Source organism: Mytilinidion resinicola (genome assembly GCF_010093595.1).
Source record: "Mytilinidion resinicola strain CBS 304.34 unplaced genomic scaffold BDZ99scaffold_26, whole genome shotgun sequence".
NCBI classification, from domain to species: Eukaryota; Fungi; Ascomycota; class Dothideomycetes; order Mytilinidiales; family Mytilinidiaceae; genus Mytilinidion; species Mytilinidion resinicola.
The window spans coordinates 90204-109070 of NW_022985462.1; the positions used below are offsets into that span (position 1 = coordinate 90204).

The 18867-nt window shown below is 52.9% G+C and overlaps 7 protein-coding genes across 7 annotated transcripts; 3 read left to right on the forward strand and 4 right to left on the reverse strand.

The window, feature by feature from the left end:
• Positions 1 to 836: 836 nt before the first annotated feature.
• BDZ99DRAFT_546616 (MFS general substrate transporter) lies at positions 837 to 2545 on the forward strand (the record flags this gene model as incomplete). Its single annotated transcript, XM_033726882.1, has 3 exons — positions 837 to 1498; positions 1559 to 1691; positions 1746 to 2545. The coding sequence occupies exons 1-3, from the start codon at positions 1307 to 1309 to the stop codon at positions 2543 to 2545; spliced, it is 1125 nt and encodes a 374-aa protein (XP_033570441.1). The 5' UTR covers positions 837 to 1306.
• Positions 2546 to 2608: 63 nt separating this feature from the next.
• Positions 2609 to 3806, reverse strand: BDZ99DRAFT_165410 (uncharacterized protein). Its single transcript, XM_033712908.1, has 2 exons — positions 3130 to 3806; positions 2609 to 2862 (listed from the first exon to the last, which is right to left on the reverse strand). The coding sequence occupies exons 1-2, from the start codon at positions 3603 to 3605 to the stop codon at positions 2673 to 2675; spliced, it is 666 nt and encodes a 221-aa protein (XP_033570442.1). The 5' UTR covers positions 3606 to 3806; the 3' UTR covers positions 2609 to 2672.
• A 631-nt stretch (positions 3807 to 4437) lies between these two features.
• BDZ99DRAFT_426841 (WD40 repeat-like protein) lies at positions 4438 to 8467 on the forward strand (the record flags this gene model as incomplete). Its single annotated transcript, XM_033717130.1, has 4 exons — positions 4438 to 4989; positions 5042 to 5313; positions 5454 to 6284; positions 6348 to 8467. The coding sequence occupies 4 exons, from the start codon at positions 4441 to 4443 to the stop codon at positions 8005 to 8007; spliced, it is 3312 nt and encodes a 1103-aa protein (XP_033570443.1). The 3' UTR covers positions 8008 to 8467.
• Positions 8468 to 8987: 520 nt separating this feature from the next.
• On the reverse strand, positions 8988 to 11089 carry BDZ99DRAFT_426843 (V-type ATPase). Its single transcript, XM_033717131.1, has 9 exons — positions 10888 to 11089; positions 10744 to 10828; positions 10672 to 10691; positions 10583 to 10618; positions 10377 to 10538; positions 10011 to 10327; positions 9687 to 9961; positions 9410 to 9628; positions 8988 to 9351 (listed from the first exon to the last, which is right to left on the reverse strand). The coding sequence occupies exons 1-9, from the start codon at positions 10984 to 10986 to the stop codon at positions 9035 to 9037; spliced, it is 1530 nt and encodes a 509-aa protein (XP_033570444.1). The 5' UTR covers positions 10987 to 11089; the 3' UTR covers positions 8988 to 9034.
• A 562-nt stretch (positions 11090 to 11651) lies between these two features.
• BDZ99DRAFT_165491 (uncharacterized protein) lies at positions 11652 to 12202 on the reverse strand. The gene is made up of 2 exons (XM_033712909.1): positions 12043 to 12202; positions 11652 to 11986 (listed from the first exon to the last, which is right to left on the reverse strand). The coding sequence occupies exons 1-2, from the start codon at positions 12109 to 12111 to the stop codon at positions 11750 to 11752; spliced, it is 306 nt and encodes a 101-aa protein (XP_033570445.1). The 5' UTR covers positions 12112 to 12202; the 3' UTR covers positions 11652 to 11749.
• Positions 12203 to 13621: 1419 nt separating this feature from the next.
• Positions 13622 to 16113, forward strand: BDZ99DRAFT_526411 (uncharacterized protein; the record flags this gene model as incomplete). The annotated part of the gene is made up of 5 exons (XM_033726137.1): positions 13622 to 13898; positions 14004 to 14767; positions 14822 to 15112; positions 15160 to 15492; positions 15541 to 16113. The coding sequence occupies 5 exons, from the start codon at positions 13622 to 13624 to the stop codon at positions 16111 to 16113; spliced, it is 2238 nt and encodes a 745-aa protein (XP_033570446.1).
• A 1094-nt stretch (positions 16114 to 17207) lies between these two features.
• On the reverse strand, positions 17208 to 17810 carry BDZ99DRAFT_526412 (uncharacterized protein; the record flags this gene model as incomplete). Its single annotated transcript, XM_033726138.1, has 1 exon — positions 17208 to 17810. One exon carries the CDS (start codon positions 17808 to 17810, stop codon positions 17208 to 17210), a length of 603 nt encoding a protein of 200 aa, XP_033570447.1.
• Positions 17811 to 18867: the final 1057 nt, after the last annotated feature.

Below are 18867 nucleotides of genomic sequence, written 5' to 3' on the forward strand. Positions count from 1 at the left end.
GCAGAGCGGGCGAGAGAAGGCGTGGGGTGAGAGTGTTGGTGGGCAATGGCAGGCGACGTTTGTTTCCTCGAAACCCTCGAGATGCTAACAAATTCCAACATGCCAAGAACCCGTTGGCGCCTTTCCCTTTCGGGCAACGGAGACGGACGTCCGAATTCACATTCTCTGTAGCTCTCAAAGTCATCAAGCAAGTAACACATTAGTAGCATACCGATGATATACAGCGGGGCGACCTAGATACAACATCGGCGGATGGCTTCTGGTACTCGACAGCGACCAAGTTCAGTCTTCCTGGCTTCTCACTGGATGCCATCATCACCTTGCACGAGTTAGAAGTTACGAATATTGAGAATACAGTGTAACTGCTTGTCTGGTATAGAGTCAAGTACACTTATGAAAACAGATAGATGATGTTTAGTATGATCGGACATCGGCGATTTTCACCTAAAGAAGAGCAACAGCAAACAAGAATCAGCTTAGATCCAGTATCAAAGCTTGCCAGTACATCACGCCACGATGAGGTCCTGCACGAATGATAGGTGTGCTTCCAGCCACCACTCCCATTTGTGTTCATTTGTGTTGTGGTGGTGTGCATGTTGGAGCTCTCTCTTTGGTCTGATTCCATGTATCGCGGTATCAGAGAACCAAGTCTAGATTTATCGGAACCAAGAATGAAGAGGCTTGTATGAACCAACCAAACTTCTGAAAGAGCACAGAGTGGCCTCCACATGAGAGGGATCTTATGAAATATCCCACAGCGATATAATCGCGCATTGTATCGCTCTTAAATGTTTCCCAGCTCACCTCGTTAGCTACATGGGGCCTTCATAGAATTGGACGGTCGAAGAACAGGACACAGAAATCGTAGAAGCCATGACAGAAGCAGGTTAGAGCCATCCTTCAAAGGAACCCGGATACCGTCGCTGACATGACCTAGGGTTGATGGCGAGTAATGCGCACACCGGGACGGCGGAGTCTGTCGACTCGACCGACACGAGAGACATCACAGCATCGAGAGACATGTCGTCCTCTAAGGATTCATATTGCAAGCCCGACGCAGATGAAGAGGGTGTCCCCGGAAGTGATTCAAGTGGTCAACATGAAAAATTGGTCAATACCAAAGAGAAAATCACAAAAATGCAGCAGTTCCTTGTCATAGTGACGGCTCTCGCTACCGTTTTCCAAATGTCGGGTACGTCGCATGATTTTCGCCTCTCGAGGTGATGGGTGAGTAACCTTGATCGCAGGCCTGAATGGGGCTTTCGGTATCTTCCAGGCTCATTACACTTCCGGGGAGTCGCAAATCATGCGCCCTGATGAAGCTCGAAATCGGGCCGCAATTGGAGCTATCGGATCCTTGGCTTCTGGTGGACTCGTCATGCTGTTCGGATTCATGCTTACCCCATACCTCGAGAACCGTGCTGGTATCCAGCGGATTCTGGTGGTAGGGAATGTGATGTTCTCGCTCGGGTTGGGATTGGCTGCGGCTAGTACGAGGGTGAGTTACTTCTCAATGTTTGTACTAGTGAGGCGAATACTGACTGGAGGTTTCCTACAGTACTGGCAGGTAGTACTTACGCAGGGTCTGATGGGCGGGATTGGCTCAGGTCTTGTTCAGATACCGCTCATCATGCTCGTCCCTGAATACTTTTCCAACCGCTCTGGGAAAGCTATGGGCGCTGTGACTTGCGGTAAGCGGACTGATTGAATGATGTTCGAGGATCGTTACACTGACAATTGCACAGCTGCCGGCCTGGGAGGACTTACTTACACGCCACTGATCCATCAAATGCTCGACAACATCGGAACACGCAAGACCCTTGGCGTCCTCAGTGCCATCAACGCCGTAATTCTGGTGATTGCAACTATCTTCGCACAGGGGCCTCGAAAGTTTGCAAAGCGTAGCACATGCCGTGTTCCTTTGCCAATATTCGAAGAACCCATCTTTCTACTAGTCATCCTGATGACTCTATTCAACACGCTCTCGATCTCCGTTCCTTTTCAGTATGGGCCGGAGTTCAGCCAGTCGCTTGGTTTCAGTGCTACAAAGGCAGCTACGCTTTTGGCCATTCATAACGGAACCGGTTCCTGTTTTGGAATGCTGATAGGCCATTTCGGTGACAAAATCGGACATCTCAATACGCTGATACTCGGTATGGCCGTGACATCACTCGCCACGTGGATTTTCTGGCTGGACGCAGCGGTCAATCAAGTCGCCTGGCCGTGGTATGTGTTCATCGCATGCCATGGCTTGGCTGGCAGCGTCTATACGACACTGATCGCCAGCCTCAGCGTGCAGCTCTTTGGGAATGAAAACTATATCGCTGTATCGGGGATCCTCGGCTGCGCTCGTGGTGTTGGCTACGTGGCAGGCAGCCCACTCGCGGGCCTTGTCCTTGGAGAGGCAAAAGGCTACGAGAAATCGTCCAAGGACTTCAAAGCGATGATTGTCTGGATCGCGGGCCTGCTATCCGCGTGCACCTTCTGCTTTTTCATAATACGGAGCATAGAGGCTCGCAAGAGATGCTGGAAGTGGAAAATTTGATACGCAAGGAAACTGAATCATCGGACTCGTATATCGAATCCAAGTAGCAAGTCACGTTTTTAACTTGTCGAGTCGAAGGCAGAGTGGGTGGCTGCAAGTTAGCCATAATGAGTCGAAGAACTGAGAATCATCGAGAATCCATAGAAGTTCTAACGATATCTGTTGCCGACTCTCCGAGTACAGAAGAAGAGTACATTCTTAGAGGCCGTGCAAGGTCGTGGTCCTCGTCAGGTTGCCGCGCAGGAGGTAATCGAAGCGGACCTTGTGGAATTCGGGACTCAATGCGCTCCAGAATATCTTTCAGATGGCTCACATCGCTGGAGGTCAAGTAAGTTAGTGTCTAATCAAGACAGGCTTGTCAAAGATACATGTGCGCCTTCTCAGCATCATTTGAGGTGGGTCGAGAGACTTAGGAAACGAATAATACGGACGCGTATCATGCTCAACGGTCTTTGAATAGTTGAGCGGTCTTAGACGGCTGTGGCTAGGGGTAGATTACTAACCCTTGATGCAAATCCGTGAACAAGAAGTGGCAGAGGAGTACACACAGATGACCGCGAAGCATATCATTGAATAGTACTTACTCTACTAGCGCATTGAGAGCTACTGCCATTTTTCTCATCCGCAAGGTTTCAACACGTTTGACCGATTCTTCCAGGTCCTTGCGCTTAAAGACCCAGAAGATGCGGTTCCAATTGAAGAATGAGCTAGTCCGCTCGCCTTGTCGTTTGATCTTGGAGAGTTCGTCATCTAGCTCCAGGTGGGCATCGTAGTACTCTTCCAGCATGGCGGTCCATCTACCTTTAGAATAGCCCCCCTTCCCGATCTCAACGCCAATGGGTCCGGGAACATGGCCAGTGCGCAGCCGGTGAGAGTTCTCATCAACAGTGTTAGAGACTGATGATGTAATCCGAGAGAGCTCGGCGGGGGCGTCCCGATATGCCGTAGAAAAGATGAAGATTGCCTGAACAATAGTCGAAACGCTGATCAAGAGAGCAACAATACCAACGATGCTCCCAGTGACCGAGAGCGGACTGTCTCCTCCAGCGAAGTTGGTCATGATGCCGGTGATGACCTGTCGATATTGCCGGCTTTCAAATACCGCGAGAAGACAGCTATTACAAGCAAGGATACGAGAAAGACGTCTGGTGCCAAATGAAGCTGAACCGGTACCGTACAAGATAACGAGACAGCAGTCCTTTTGATCTGGAGGTTCGTGGAGTAGGAACGCAGAGGGCTGCGGCGGGGGAGGGGGCTCATGCCACCGACGGGGCTGTGCTGGTTTCTTGTGCACAGTGCAGCCTGGAGACATGGCAATCCTCGTCCGCGTGGAGTTGTGCCTGGCCGACGAAGGATGCTAGTCCATGGCCCGATGATAGCGCCAGACCAAATAGGCGATGCCGTCCACAGTGTTGACGAGGGAGGTTTTTGGCGTAAACAAACGCGGTACCGCTTCTAGACCGGGTCTGTTGGACAGAGTGCCAACTGGAGCGTCATTCTCCGGGACCGTGACGCTGCATGCTATCGTGATGGAGCTGCAGAGCATGGCGATGTGGTGTTGTGATAGTTAGTGACGGCGATTCCTAGCTGCATCCCCTGCGTGTTTGTTGCTTTTGCTGCCGTCTGTGCTCCCCTTTTGCGGATCTGAATCTCTCCGCGTGCGCCCAACACACACTATTCCGCGACCGCGAGACCTGTGAAACACCAAGCTCCATCATGTACGTGCTCGAGTATGAAGCTGTTCTTCGATGATGACCCAATTGCTCGCTGCATGAGCACCCGCACCTGCACTCTCTCCGCATTCCTCCATCTCCTCGACGACCACCCGATCGATCCACGGCAAGCGCAACTGCGATGAAGCACTGTTCTACCCTTCGTCTTCCATGGTTTGAGAGATGTCGACGCTCACTCCATCCAACGCCAGCAGGATGATGAGCCCGGCAGCATGGGGCCTCAAACTCACTCCCTCCAACTCTCCATACACGAAAACCACCGCCATGCGCTCTCCAGTGAAGTCCAAACCCCCGGAGCTCTCACTCTCACTTCGACAAGTCATCGGAACCACCACCAATTCGGCCAATGGCCTCGACAGCCTCCCCTCCGGCCGATCATTCGCTTTCACCGCCGGAGCTGCAGCCGTCATCGCAACTGTCGCTGACGACCATAATGTTTCCCAACGATTTTACCGCGCTCGACCTACCACAAACCCTCTGAACCCTTCTTCCTCTGTCTACGGTGGTCCTGCAACACCTACAAATAACGAAGGCCGAAGCCGAACCGCCGCGTCCCTCAGAGATGCCGGCATTGGGGCCTCTCCCCTGGCTTCCCCAGCTGGCGACTGGGCAGACTCCCCCGCAAATAAGACCTGGACGGCTAGAGAAAGGATAAAAGCTGCGACTTGTGTGTCTTTCAGCCCGGATGGGAAATACCTAGCCGTCGGGGAGGTATGACATTAATTTCTAGACAGAAAAACAAGCGGCATGCTGACATTGACAGACTGGCTATAAACCCCGAGTCTTGATATTTTCTACTTCCACCGATGCCCCCTCCGACACTCCTTTGACCTGCCTCTCCGACCACACTTTCGGCGTCAGGTCCATTTCCTTCAGCCCCGATTCTCAATATCTTGCCAGTTTAGGCTCTGCTAATGACGGCTTTCTCTACATTTGGAGTATAAATCCTCGTACTGGGTCGGCGACGTTGCTAGCAAGCAACAAATGTACAAGCAACATCAACAAAATCACCTGGCTAGGATCCAGCCTCGTCACGTAAGTCTTTTTACAATTGCAAATTCATGAAAGAAGTAAGATAGGAATATTTACGGAATATCTCGTTGCTCAATGCTACATCTAAAGTTACCTACTTGAGACGCGTTTGAAGACGAGTTCCGGATGCTAACGTTACTCAGAGTTGGCACTCGTCATGTCAAAGTGTGGAGGACTGAAGAGCCTATTCTTCCATCAACGCCCTCCAGGTCCCGTCAAAGTGACGTGAATTTTATGATTACAGGTACTCCACACAAGACTCTACCCGGAAGAAATTGCCTTCTAGGATCATTGCTGGAGACAACATTCACTAGCGTAGTTGCTGTCAGTCCGAGTAAAGCAATTGTTTGCTCAGACAAGGGTGACATATGCCTTATCGACGACACCGACGGAACCCAGCGGTTTTCCAAGATTGCCGATGCAGGCTTCGGGGTGACAGCAATGGCAGTGGATTTGAATGGTAGACTACATTTAGCTGGCAGCCAGGGAGGGTTGAGAACTTTGCACATCAACGATCTTCTCGTCACACAAACTCCACCTCCTTCCCCGCCTCCTAGGGTGCAATCACCTATTGTCGCTTTGACTAGTGATAGTGCCCAGGTCGAGGCAGTTGCCCCAATACTAGATTACCTGGTAACCGTGGACTCTCGACACTCCATCCGACTTTCCCGGCTCACTAATCCCGACGACGAATCAGTTCTTGGAGACGTCGTTCAAAAACTCCCTGCCCATGGAGAGCCTGTTCTTGGAGTAAGAGCACTACCATCGCCAAATTTATTCAGCTCTTCATTTTTTACGTGGTCAGCCGGAGGATCTATCCTCTTCTGGAGCCGAGAAGGGCTCTGCAAAGAGGACCTTAAAGTGTCTTTGGAGCAAGTGGACAATGGCGACGAAGACCTTAACGAGCTTCGGACAGTCTCCGCGTCCTCTGGGGCCAAATTCATCGTTTCAGGGGACAAGTATGGAGTTCTTAGGTAAACGCTTGCCCCACGGTGGTGATCAGCTGGCGAACAGAAAGAGCTAACATTGTCTTCCAGGGTCACAAACTGCTCTACTAGATCTAGTGTTTTCGATTTCAAAGCGCATGCTGGCGAAATTACGGATATTGCAATTTATGAAGACAAAACGCCTACTTATGTTGCTTGTGCGGGGCGTGATCGCACAGTTCAGGTCTTTACAAAAACTGGCGATTCTTGGGATCTTCTTCAAACTCTGGACGAGCATGTTGGTGCCGTGACCGGTATTCTTTTTTCAAGAAACGGATCACGACTCGTGTCCTGCTCATCCGATCGGACAGTCGTGGTTCGTAATTTGGTTTCCAGAGAAGAAGACGGCGAAACTCTCTTCGCTTTCGTCATTCTTCGGACGATCACCCTGAAGGCTTCTCCAGTCTCAATGGTGTTAGACGTTGACCAAGACGACGTACTTCTTGTCTCCACAATCGATCGGCAAATCCAGAAGTACGATCTACGGAACGGCCATTCGCTAAGCAGCTTCCGAGCGTCAGATTCAGAGGGAGGAGACGCAGTCGTAATGTGCTCATTGGCACATATTCCAACACCTCGAGGGTCTCCGCTCATTGCCGGCGTTTCTAGCACGGATAAATCTATTCGCTTATACGAGGAAGCTGGAACCTTGGTCGGGCGAGATTGGGGCCATACCGAAGGCGTCACAGACATTGCCTTAGTCAGTTCCAAGAATTTCGAAGAGGACGATGTCGAACAGCGATCATTAGTGACAGTGGCGGTCGATGGCACCATATTTATCTGGAATCTGGACCTCAAACCGCCTCAGAGGCAAGAAATTTCCAGATCAATGGACCTGGCGGGAGCATCTACACCAACGAACCGAGACTTGATTGTCAACAAACCACCGCTCCGACGCGTCTTCTCCCAGAACGAACTGGCCCGCTTCCAGCGATCGCCCGACGAAGAAGCCACTACCCCAACAGGAGGCCGCTCACCTCGATTAAGAAAAAGACTCTCCAAGTTCTCCCTCGCGCAGGCCCCCAAACTCGACCCATCACCCATGCCTAGCATCCCAAAGGAGTTCCAAACAACCGGCCCCTCTTTCGCCCAACCCATCAGCCGCAAATACCGCAACCGCTCCCCCTCACCTCCCAGTCCCCGTAATAACCAGCACTCGAAATCCAGACGCCCCTCTCTCGACGCCCGACTACGCACAAAAAGCAGCACCGCCCCCGTCAATGAGTTCGGCAGCCTAGGCGCCTCCACCGAACAAGTCTGCCGCACTCTCCGCGCCTACCGCAAGCGCCTTGCGAACAGCTCCGACGGCCTCTCGTCCGAGTCGGTCCGCGAGCTGGAGCGCGAGCTAGCCATCACAGCGCGGGCCGTGGGCGAGCGCGCTGTGAAGGCGAAGACCGTCGACGAGACCGTCATGGTCAAGCTGCTTGACCAGTACTCGGAGCGCTTGGTGCAGATGCTCGACGAGAAGATTGCTATCAGCGTCAAGCAGCAGGTACGGCAGAACAGTGTCGACGGGAGCGGCGCTGCGAGCCCCAGCCCGACGCCGGACAAGGCGATGCTGAGGGAGGAGCCGGAGACGGAGCTGGTGGCGGAGCTGCAGGAACTGTCTGCGGAGAGCGGCGGGGTGGGGCTGGGGTTGGGTGTACATACACCTATTGCGGAGGAGGCCGTGGAGACGGAGACGAAGAAGCGGGCGAAAAGTTCGGCGTGAGTGATTGAAGCTTGGACACATTCGCTTACCGCCGTTTGAGGTGCTTCGGCGCCTCATAGAAATTCCATTAAGACGTGCAGATTTTCAGAGCATGGATTTGTGGTTTCATGCGCAGTAGTGAGCGAGCGAGAAAAGCTAGGGGATTGGAGTTAGGCGGGGCGGTGTACGATAATCGGAAAGGGGCTCTTTGCTGCTTCTTTTTCTGCTTTTTTTTCTTTTTTTCTTTCTCTTGGGTATGTGGACAGGAAGGGCGCTGGTGGAGGGAAGGGAAGGCGAGGCTAGTAAGACCGCCGAGGGCCATGGGGGGGGTTGTTTTCTAGAGTTGGGAGGCTCTCTTGAGGCGTTTTGGGTTGATTTTTGGCGTTTGAGGAATGGGGTTTGAATTTCCTCCATTAGATGCCTGTAGCAGACAGAGCAGTCAGTCCGTCGACTTTTTCGTAATGGCAGCGTCAGTCACCACAACACGTCCCACTTTGCGATTTGGAAAACTGCGTGCTTTGGATATCTGCATTCGATTCGTTTCTCTATTCGTAAGGAGAGGATGGGGCCCCGCTGAGCCACAATTGACTGTATACTGCCTTGAACGAAGTCGGGACACACTCGCTCACCACGGTTTGAGGCGCTTCAGCACATTCGGAATCTTTTTGATAATATTTAACGGCTCTTGAGAACTCGAATCGAAGCGGTTTCATGCGCTTATAGTCGGTCTACTTGGCTGTTGTTTGGTGCGTTAGCACGTTATTATACTTTTGAAAGAGATCAAAAGACGGCGTGCCCAAACTTACTTTGCAGCCGTGTCAGCCGGTCTGGTTCTGACTTCTTCTGGAATGATCATCTCCGACGCAGGGTCAGGAAAGCGAGCACAAAAACCCAGCAACTGCAAGATAATGAGCAGAGCAGAAACACTCTGCCATATTCATTCGCCTTGTTATCTGCCTACTCAAAACCAACATAATATGGAACACACGCAATGCAGCCTTCCGCCAAGCAGCTAACATAAACACAACAGACCCCTCACATCACAAGCCTACACATCCACCAAGTTCTCCGTCTGCTCCCCATTCGCCTCGGGCCCGGCGTTGTCCCTCGTGTCCTTGTTCCCGCGCCTCTTACCCTCCGCCTTGCGCGCATAGTACTGATCCAGCACCTTGGCCGGGATACGATTGAGCAATTCCTTGGGGTAGATGCGGAGCAAGCTCCACGCGAGATCGAGCGATTCGAAGATGGTGCGGGACTCGTATGCGGACTGGGAGATGAAGGTTTTCTCGAATTTCTCGAGAAATTCGAGCGAGAGCTTGTCTTCGGAGGAGAGGGCTTCCTCGCCGACGACTGCTTTCATTGCGGCTGTGGGAGAGTGCATTAGCTAGGGCGAAAGATGGGGGTTCTTGGGTTAGGGGCTTACCGGCGTCACGACCGATGGCGTATTTGGCGTAAAGCTGGTTGGAGACGTCGCCATGGTCTTTCCGCGTGCGGCCCTCGCCGATGGCGGATTTCATGAGACGGGACAGGGAGGGGAGGACGTTGATGGGTGGGTAGATGCCCTTGTTGGAGAGTTGACGGTCGACGAAGATCTGGCCCTCAGTGATGTAACCGGTCAAATCTGGGATGGGATGAGTGATATCTAGGAGGTCGTTAGTTATCTTGTGTATCGAGCCTAGGGATTTGGAGATCATTTATACCATCGTTAGGCATGGTTAAGATGGGAATCTGAGTGATGGAACCATTCCTCCCTTCTACACGTCCAGCACGCTCGTAGATGGTTGACAAGTCAGTGTACATGTAACCAGGGTAACCACGGCGACCTGGCACTTCTTCTCTGGCGGCTGAAACCTCACGAAGAGCGTCACAGTAGGACGACAAGTCAGTGAGAATGACGAGGACGTGCTTCTCGAGCTGATAGGCGTAGTATTCGGCTGTTGTAAGGGCGAGGCGCGGGGTAATAATACGTTCGATGCTACAAACAGTTAGTTATTGAGGTCGAGGTCTGTCTCGGGAACATTTACGTAGGATCGTTTGCCAAGTTCAAGAAGAGGGTGACACGCTCCATACTGCCATTCTCTTCAAAGTCCCGGGTGAAGAATCGGCTGGTCTCCAAGTTGACACCCATAGCGCCGAAGACGATGGAGAAGTTGTCCTCGTGGTCATCGTGCACACCCTTGTTAGGTTTTGCAACCAAGCTAGCCTGTCGACAAATCTGGGCTGCGATCTCGTTATGCGGTAGACCGGCTGCGGAGAAAATGGGAATTTTCTGGCCACGGGCGATGGAGTTCATAGTGTCGATGGCGGAGATACCGGTTGAAATCATTTCTTCGGGGTATACCTATAGCTACGTTAGACCCAACTATAGCTATAACACAGGAAATGCTTACTCGAGAATACGGGTTAATGGGACTGCCGTTGATGTCGAGGTAGTCTTCCGCCAACACTTTTGGGCCCTTGTCAATAGCTCGACCTGAACCGTCGAATATCCGACCCAACATGTCCTCCGAGACACCTAGTTTCAAGCTGTGACCGGTGAATTCGACTTTTGTCTACGTACGTTAGCGATGTCTAGCCTCGGGGAGGGGTTGCCGACCTTCTTCACATCGATGCCTGAAGTGCCTTCGAAAACCTGTGTATCCGGTCAGAGGGGTCGTATGGTAGCGCAGAGGCTGTGGATTGTACCTGCACGACAGCGCGGTTTCCTATGAAGCTAAATTAGTACATGTTAGAGCAATGCACGGGCAGTAAAGGTACCTCTTGCTTCCAAGACCTGGCCGGACCGCTCAGTGCCATCGGGGAGCGTCAAAGACACAATCTCGTTGTACTTGGGGAATTTGACCTGCAGTGTAATCGCATAAGCTCCAGTACCCTCTGCAATGCCTCCCAAAGACTACTGACGCTCTCAAGAATGACCAATGGCCCGTTGACGCCGCCAATGGTGTTGTAGCGCAACCTGGGCGTCACGGACATCATCCGCGGATCCACGATTTCCGGCATGGCTGCTGACTGCGAGGGAGTGTAGGAGATGGGGAGGAGGTCTTCGGCGGTCTCTCCACAGCTGGGTGTGGGTGCGAGAGCTTCGGCGGGGGGCTGGAGCTGGTGGCAGTGAAGCTCGAGGTGCTGGGGTTGGCGAAGAAGCTCGCCAGTGCGTCAGTGCGGCGGGCAGCACTTCACGTAAGCCGATTGAGCGATAAGAATGCCCAGATGAAAGAAGCAACGCCGCAGGTGGAGTGCAAAATGTGTATCTTCACTGTGTTCGGTGGTACTTGTCAGAGAGAGAGAGCTGATGCTTTGGTCGTTTGGATCATTCACGGGCGGCAACAGCGCATGCAAGAGGCGAGACGCAATTTGATTAGTTGAGAAAAGTGGTATTCTATAAAACTATATGCAAGCCCATTCTCCCTCGCATCGCACTTCCGTCCTTCAGTAGTCTATTTGAGGTCGTCAAGCCTGTTACCTAGATGCCGAGTTAGATGAGTGATATCTTCGAAACTGCGGATACAAGAACAATGTGGTTCGAATAAAATCAGACATCCAAGGAAGAAATTGCCGCTCAACGCGCATCTGTCATAGGTTCGAGTCGATGGCTAGCGTGGAAACTGCGAATGTAGGAATGTTTCATCATAGAAAAGGGTGGTTGCAAAAGAAAAAGCGTTGCTAACCTGAAGAAACGACGCCTCATTCCCGACGCCCATCACACATATCCGCACACTTCTCTGCCACCGCTTGTGGTATCTCGAGGTATTTTCAGACTCACGGATCAGACGGAAGTCCCGCGTTTTGAACCACTGAGAAACTGGTGAAGCTCCCTCGAGCAGCGGCAGAGCAGCGTACACAGATTGGAAGTGTTATCCGCTGCCCTGGACTTCCGAAATACCATGAGGCACCACAAGCGGTGGTAGAGCAGTGTGCGGAGAACTCTGACCATGCACTGTGCAAGGTCGGTGCAGAGATGGGCGCTTACCATGTCTACGACAAGGTCGACATCCTGCAAGAACTTGATCGTGTTAGCCTGTTGCACTGCAAGGGTTTACAGGCAATGGAGAGCAAGACATGGTGGTCAGACAAAAGTACTGGCAAGTAGCAGGCGCCGGCGAAGGCGCCCGAAAAGACTGGTTTCATCAAGGTCGACTCAGCTGGGAAAAGAAGACGTGTTCTTGAGTTGTCATCATCCCGAGGGATGTGGGTGCAGATGAAGAGAGCTGAACTCACGACGAGAGGAACATTGTGGACTGGCTGCTTGTGTGAGTAGGTGGCCAGCTGCAAAAGTGAGGCCAGCTTCTGAAGATCCCTGCTGCGAAGAATCAAGGTATGCAGTTAGTGAAGCTGGTAGCACCAGACGCCGCCGCAACGAGCTGTGTTGCAAGAGTAGCCATGGCGTGGTGGAGATGCAGTGTTGTGGAGGATGGAGGTGGACGCTGTGAGGAAGAAAAGCTGGCGAGGTTTTCTACAAGCCCGCGGGCGATTAGTTTAGTGCATCATGTGACCTCGGCCCGGCGAGCTAGCCGATGCTCGGCCTAGTCTCCGGTACCACAGTGTTTCAGATGAAGACTAGATCACGTGACCAGAATTTGGTGGCAAATGCTGCTAAAACGCTGGGACCCTAACCTTCATCCGAAATACCGTGGTATTGAATTCGACACACGTGACATTCGCAGCATCGGCCGTGTGCCCACACGCATCAGAGGCGTCTGTGAAGAATCCAGCAGTCTAGGTAGCCTCTCTGCGCAGTCCAGAGCAAGATTTGCAGGGCTCTAAAGCCGCCGATAGGGGCGGCGACGAGCAGGTGGGCAAAAGGAGTGGGGGACTTGGCGCGTGCTTAGGTAAAATATACCAGCCACCTCTCCAAATCGGCCCCTAGATTTCGGCGGTCTTCAGGGCCACAGGCTGCTTCGCTCGGTGCCCAGGTTAGAGGCATCGCCCGACCCAGCGCTCTTCACTCCCGTCAACCACCACGACGCCCGCCAGCCATCCCATCCGCCCACGCCTCCGACGACACGCCCACGCCGCGAGCCGCCATGCCCGTCTGCCCCTTCGCCCTCTGATCCCACCCCCGAGCCATTGCCGCCGTCTGCTTACGCTCGTTTCCACCCGCTTCCTCGCCCGACGGCACGAATGCGCGATATCGCACCCACGACGTCTGCGCCATACACCGCTCCCGTGCGCCCTCTCCCTTCGACTCGCTGCTGATCGCGTTGCGCCCGTCTGTCCGGCATCGTTCCCTGGGTGTCGCGAAACATCTCGTCGTCGTCGCATATCAGCCCCGGCACTTGCCGGTGGATCATCCGAAGCCATCTCGAAGCCTTCGAGGCGCGCCAGTTCGAACTCTGCGTCTATCCCGCCGGCACGCGCACTGCACGCCTTTCGAGAGCTGCCTGGCTTTTTGAGCATTCTGTACGCCTGACTGTTCTGCGGCCGCCTACTCAGCCACAATAGCGTCTCCCGCGCATCGCATCTTTCTGGGCATGCATGTCTTGTAACCGAACATCACCACAAGTAGTTCCGTTTGCGAGAGCACGTCTACTGGAATAGACACACAGTAACCGGACGGGTTGCAGATTTACCCGGCGGGGTCACTACAGCGGAGGAATCTGAAGAAGCGGCACGCGCTTCTACCCGTGAGGGCGTCAAGATGATGGCAACCGGCTATCCACAACATCCTGGAGGGCCCCAGCATCTGGGTATGCCTCATGCCCAGCAAATGGGTCCCGGGGGTCCAAATCCGGGCCAGCATCTAGGACAAGCAATGCAGATGCATCCAGGCGTGTCAGGGTCGAATGGACCGCACGTTAGCCAGGCGGGAGCTATGATGCCAGGCATGCAGCAGGGCGTCGGCCCCAATGCACATGCGCTGTCTCATTTGACCCCGCAGCCGCACATGTTCCCGCAGCAGCAACAGCAAATGCAAAGTAAGTGCTTTCACTATAGCATAGCCGTCGTCCGTTATACATCTCATAGCTTATGCGACGATGTTGTCTCTCAGCATGAGGCGATTGCTAATAGGTCAAAAACAGTGAACCCTGCCCTGGTACAACAGCAGCAAAACCAAGCACAGCAGCAGGCTTTCCTCCGTCAGCGGCAACAACAGCAGCAGATGGCCTTTCAACAGCAGAACGGCATCGGCATGGGGTTCCCGGGCGGTATGAACCCCCAAATGTCCGCGCAGGTGGCTGCTATGCAGGGAAATCCTCCTGGAAATTTCCCTATCAATCGGGTAGATCTCCCTCCACATATGCAGCAACAACTCCTCCAGCAGAGACAGATGCAGCAGCAGCAAGCTCAAGCCCACGCTCAGGCTCAGGCCCAAGCGCAGCAACAGGCTGTTTCTCAGCAGCAGCAGCAGCAGCAAATGCATCAACACCTAGCAATGCAGCACGCACAGTCTCAATCAAGTAATCCGGGGCAACAAGGTCCTCAAGGCCCTCAAACGAGTCAGCCACAACAAGGCCCATTACGTCCGCCATCACAGATGAGCGTTCACGAGGGGCATTCTTCTCCAGCACCCCCTCCAAATCCTCAGCAATCGCAGCCACCGCAAGCTCAACCTCCACAGGCGCCAAACCAACCCCCAAACTTACAGCAGCAAAATTCGCAGCAGCAACACCCCCAAAATGCTCAACAGATGCAAAGGCCGCAACAACCCTTAAACCAACAACAGGTAGCTGTCCAGGCGATGATGCGACGGCAGCAAGAAGCTCGACAACAGCAAGGGCAAGGTCAAGCTGGTCAAACAATACTCAAGCTCCTGTTGTTTTTGGATCATCTGTCTCGATTCTCAGTAAGTTGCATTTCATGTTCATATGTTTGAGTCCGATCTAATTTGTGCCACTAGACTACCCGCCAAGAGAACAACATTTCTCACTGGAATGCGTTTGTGAGCAAGTTCTTTTCTCCTGAGGGAGAATTCAAACACACCCTCTACGACCGATCTGGGGGCAAAACAAAACAGTTTCCTGTCAGCTTCGCCGCACTGCCTCGGTACTTCTATGTGCAATTTGATAGCGGTGTTGAGAATATGCAAATCACTATCGACGGGGCGTCAGAAAAGGCAGTGGGAACGGACTCCAACTACGTTGAGAGTCACAGAGCCAAGATCATCTATTCGTTCCAAAATGGCACGCAGGTCAGTGGTAATCTTCGCATTCCATGCATATTTGTTAATTTGAACAGCTTGTGGCCCCTGGAAAACTCTCAGCTATCTACAGTCAGTCCAATCAGCAGAACGAGCCCAAATTAGACTTGCTATCCTTTGAGACAAGCGAACATCAGGAGTATATACCCCGCAAGACATTGGAACGGTTATTTACGCAACCGTCGCCGAGCCAATTGAGCCAGACACAGTCTCCTCGAATGACAAACAAGCCGAATGCCAAGCAGCGCAACCAGCAACGCCAATTGCAAAAGCCCGACGTCCCTCCCGAGCCTTTTCTCAATTTGTCCGATCTACCGCAAGCACCTATCGATGACTTTGGCGTAACTGCAAAGACGCTACAGTACCTGGAGGTATGCCAATCCGCACCCTTTCTAGGCTACGTGGCTGACTTGGAATAGATTGGAGAAACGTTTTCCCACATGAACCAGCTCATCCTATACGCTCAGGACCACCCTGAGCTCACGCCAGCTGGAGCGCTCAACAGTCTCCTCGCCTCGCTGCCGCCGAAGCAATTCTCCCAACAACCCAGTCAACAGCAACAAGGCAATATACCACCTAATCAAGCTCAGCTGCTCCAGCAACAACAGCAACAGAACCTTCCACCAGGCTCACGTACCCCATCTGGTACGGGGCAAGCTGGTGGTCCAAATCATCAATTCATGTCTCCAGCAATGGCCAACCTCGGATTACCCGGAGCTATCAACGGGTCACCACATCTCATGCAGAACAGTCACACGCCATCACCTGCCCAGACTCATATGGCTAAACAGCACAGCCAGCAAGGAACCAATAGTTCTGCGACAGCCAGCGCAAACACATCACCCAACGTTAGCAACAAACGACGGAGAAGCAACGTCAAGATGGAGACTGACGATGGAGGTGGTGGTGAGGTCAACGGCGCGGGCGGCGGCCAGAAGGTGAAGGCGAGCCCTCGTGTTGGTGGGAACAAGCGAGTGAAAGGGAACGGTTGATACTTCCCCTGACACTGGACCATCACCGGAGCATTAGAGCGAAACAGCTTCTTACGTGCCGCGCCGAGTCGAGGCAGCGGTATCAATCACCAAATCATCCGTTATCTTAAACGGGGTCCACCCGAGGTAACCCTCACCAAATCATACCGCATGCCATCTCATTCGGCTCCATTACCTTGGATACCCACACGAGAGCAGTTCCCTCGTTCGATATTTTTACATCCCACATCACTATGTACAGCGTGGCGTTCGAATCTATCATTTTTGTTACACTTTCACGCGATCCGCTCTTCAAATATACCGGTATCCGGCGTATTAGCTATATCCGCAGCTCCATCCGATCTCTCAACTTTAATGTTCTTTGGCGTTCTGGTTCCAGCGCATTGGGAGGTCACCTTTTTTTGACCATTGGACTTTTTCTAGCCATGTGTGTTTATCCGGAAGAATGTGATATCACCAACATCTCTCAGCGCATATCGATCATATTTTCCGACATTCAATTCCCCTTTCTCCCTTTATCGAGGACATTTTCTATCTTTTTACACTGGTCTTTCAGACAAGAGCGACAAGAGAAATTTGTCCAGGTTACATAATTTTGTATATTACGATGGCGCTTCTGGGTATTATTGGAGATGCGACTAAGGGGTTGGGTAACCTAGCCGGGACAGGGCGGAAAGGGGCGGCTTTTTTATAACATTTTTCTTGTGTATTCCTTGAATGGGGATGAATGGAATCGACCTTTTCATGACGATTCTTTGAACAGGCTTTGCATGTGCTTCAGCGGTGTAGTGGAAGTGTCTTGTTCGTCATGTTGCTAATGTAATTCAGGATGTATGTCTCGCCTACCGAATTCCGTGTATCCTTTCCGATCTCGATGTTTCGCACACCTCACCTCGTTATCCAGCCTTACCGGCGGCTTCCTCTACGCCTTGGATATAGCCATCGCCTCGCCTCCTTCGCTCACTCCTCTACCCCCTAGGTCGCCTTCTTCGCCAAACCGACCTACACGAATACGCTCCAGAATATCGTGTCGCCCCTTAAAGATTGCATCTCCTTCCCACCCAACCTCATCCTCTCACCTCATCTTCCCCTCCTCACCCCCTCCGCCACGGCACCGGCCCCTCCGCATCCCTCACCCTCCCATCGCCTCCGCGGCCTCCACCCGCCGAACCCGTCGCACACGCAGCCCGCGGCACCCACCCCACAATCTCTCCCAGCGGCCTACCCGCCGCTCGAACCGTGCCAGCTCCCTTCGGCCCAGCACTCGCGCCTCGGGCCCCGGTTTCCGCTGCCAGCGCGGCGCTCGCGCGCGCGGCATGAAGCCGCTCCTGCGCGAGCGTCGCTTGCCGCCATTCGTCGGCCATGCGCTCGAGCGCCGCGTTGCTGGGATCGCGATACGCACGCGTGGTGGTTAGGAGGGGATTGGATGGGAGCGCGAAGATTTGGGGGGTGGGGGAGAAGCGGACGGTTTTCTTGGAGTTTGGGGAGGGAGTTTGCGGGGTGGTCATTGTGGTCGGGTTCTGGAGGAGGTTGTGAAGTGGTATGTTGATGTAGTGAGGATGATGTCTGTATTGTGGCTTCACGGGGATGGGAGATAGATTGTAGTGGCGGTGTTGAGAGTTAGAAGGTGGGGAGGGTGTGACGTGGTTTGTGCAGTGAAGATATTGTCTATGTGGTGGCTTTATGGAGGTGGGCATGGTTGATGAATGATATAGGTGTTGGAGTGAATCTGACGGAAAGCTGGGGGACGTGCGGGCGTGAAGCTAGGGGTCTGATGCTTAGCGGGAAGGATGTCCTGTGGCAACATTGTTCAGTGTTTTGCCCTTCGAGTGCATTATGAGACCTGAATTCTATACATTAGGTCCGAAATCACGTGAGCTTCACATGATATGCACGTGACTATAAGTCCCGTATTTCAACTTCAACGATCACTCGGTATGGCTGAGCCAGAATACGACAATTTCATGAGCACTTGAAAACTTTAAAGAAATGATCCAGCTTGTTGCACTCATTGCTTGTTAGTGGATGGTTGCTAGCGCGAACTGACGCGTTCGTCGTTCAGCCGAGTCGCGTTCCCAACTCCTCTTCTCCATCTAGTAACATCTTTAAGGTTCGATCAACAGAAAACGCATGCATTAGTGCTATATAGTCTCTCATGCTTTGCTCCCTATTCGAAAACATGACCGATGCAGCAATGACTGTATCACCGGTGGCCAAAAGGGAAGACACCTGGCGTGCAAAGCGCCTCCTGTAGCCGAATGTGCATACAGCCACACTTCAGCTGCCAAGGACTGTTGCCTTTATCGGGAACTCATTCTCTTCATTTCATCACAGGGCGCAGCACTCAGCCTGGTCTTAAATATACAGCGCAAACTCATCGGCTACGCTCAATATCAAAAAGCAAGAAGTGAGCTGAGAAGCAAAGAAGATCAGCACGTACCTTTGTAGACTCTGAGCTAAGTAGATATCGCTCGCCCGCAGTGTCTCTTCGTTCCAACAAGCCCTCACAGCCGTCCGCGTCGCCCTGCAGCTCCCAACGTGCTTTAGCATGGGACAGGTTCTGGGCTACTTGCACAGCTGGCGCTACCACTTGGCATTCGGCACTTTCATACCGCAATTCGCCCATATGCGCTTCTTCTTCGCATCCGGCGCCTTCTTCCCGCAGTTCGTCGAGCTATGCGTCACATCGTACCCAAGCCCTCTCGACCAGGCCGCGCCGCTTGCCGCCAAATTTTTTCTCTTCGCGGTCGCGGG

Coding starts and splice junctions, on each gene's coding strand:
- BDZ99DRAFT_165491 (XM_033712909.1), bottom strand. CDS start 12,111: ATGAAACCAGTCTTTTCGGGCGCCTTCGCCGGCGCCTGCTACTTGCCA. Junction 11,987..12,042: donor TACTTTTGTCTGACCACCAT/GTCTTGCTCTCC, acceptor AACACGATCAAG/TTCTTGCAGGATGTCGACCT.
- BDZ99DRAFT_426843 (XM_033717131.1), bottom strand. CDS start 10,986: ATGCCGGAAATCGTGGATCCGCGGATGATGTCCGTGACGCCCAGGTTG. Junction 10,619..10,671: donor GAAACCGCGCTGTCGTGCAG/GTACAATCCACA, acceptor CCGGATACACAG/GTTTTCGAAGGCACTTCAGG. Junction 9,629..9,686: donor CTTAACCATGCCTAACGATG/GTATAAATGATC, acceptor ACGACCTCCTAG/ATATCACTCATCCCATCCCA.
- BDZ99DRAFT_165410 (XM_033712908.1), bottom strand. CDS start 3,605: ATGACCAACTTCGCTGGAGGAGACAGTCCGCTCTCGGTCACTGGGAGC. Junction 2,863..3,129: donor GCTCTCAATGCGCTAGTAGA/GTAAGTACTATT, acceptor CTTGACCTCCAG/CGATGTGAGCCATCTGAAAG.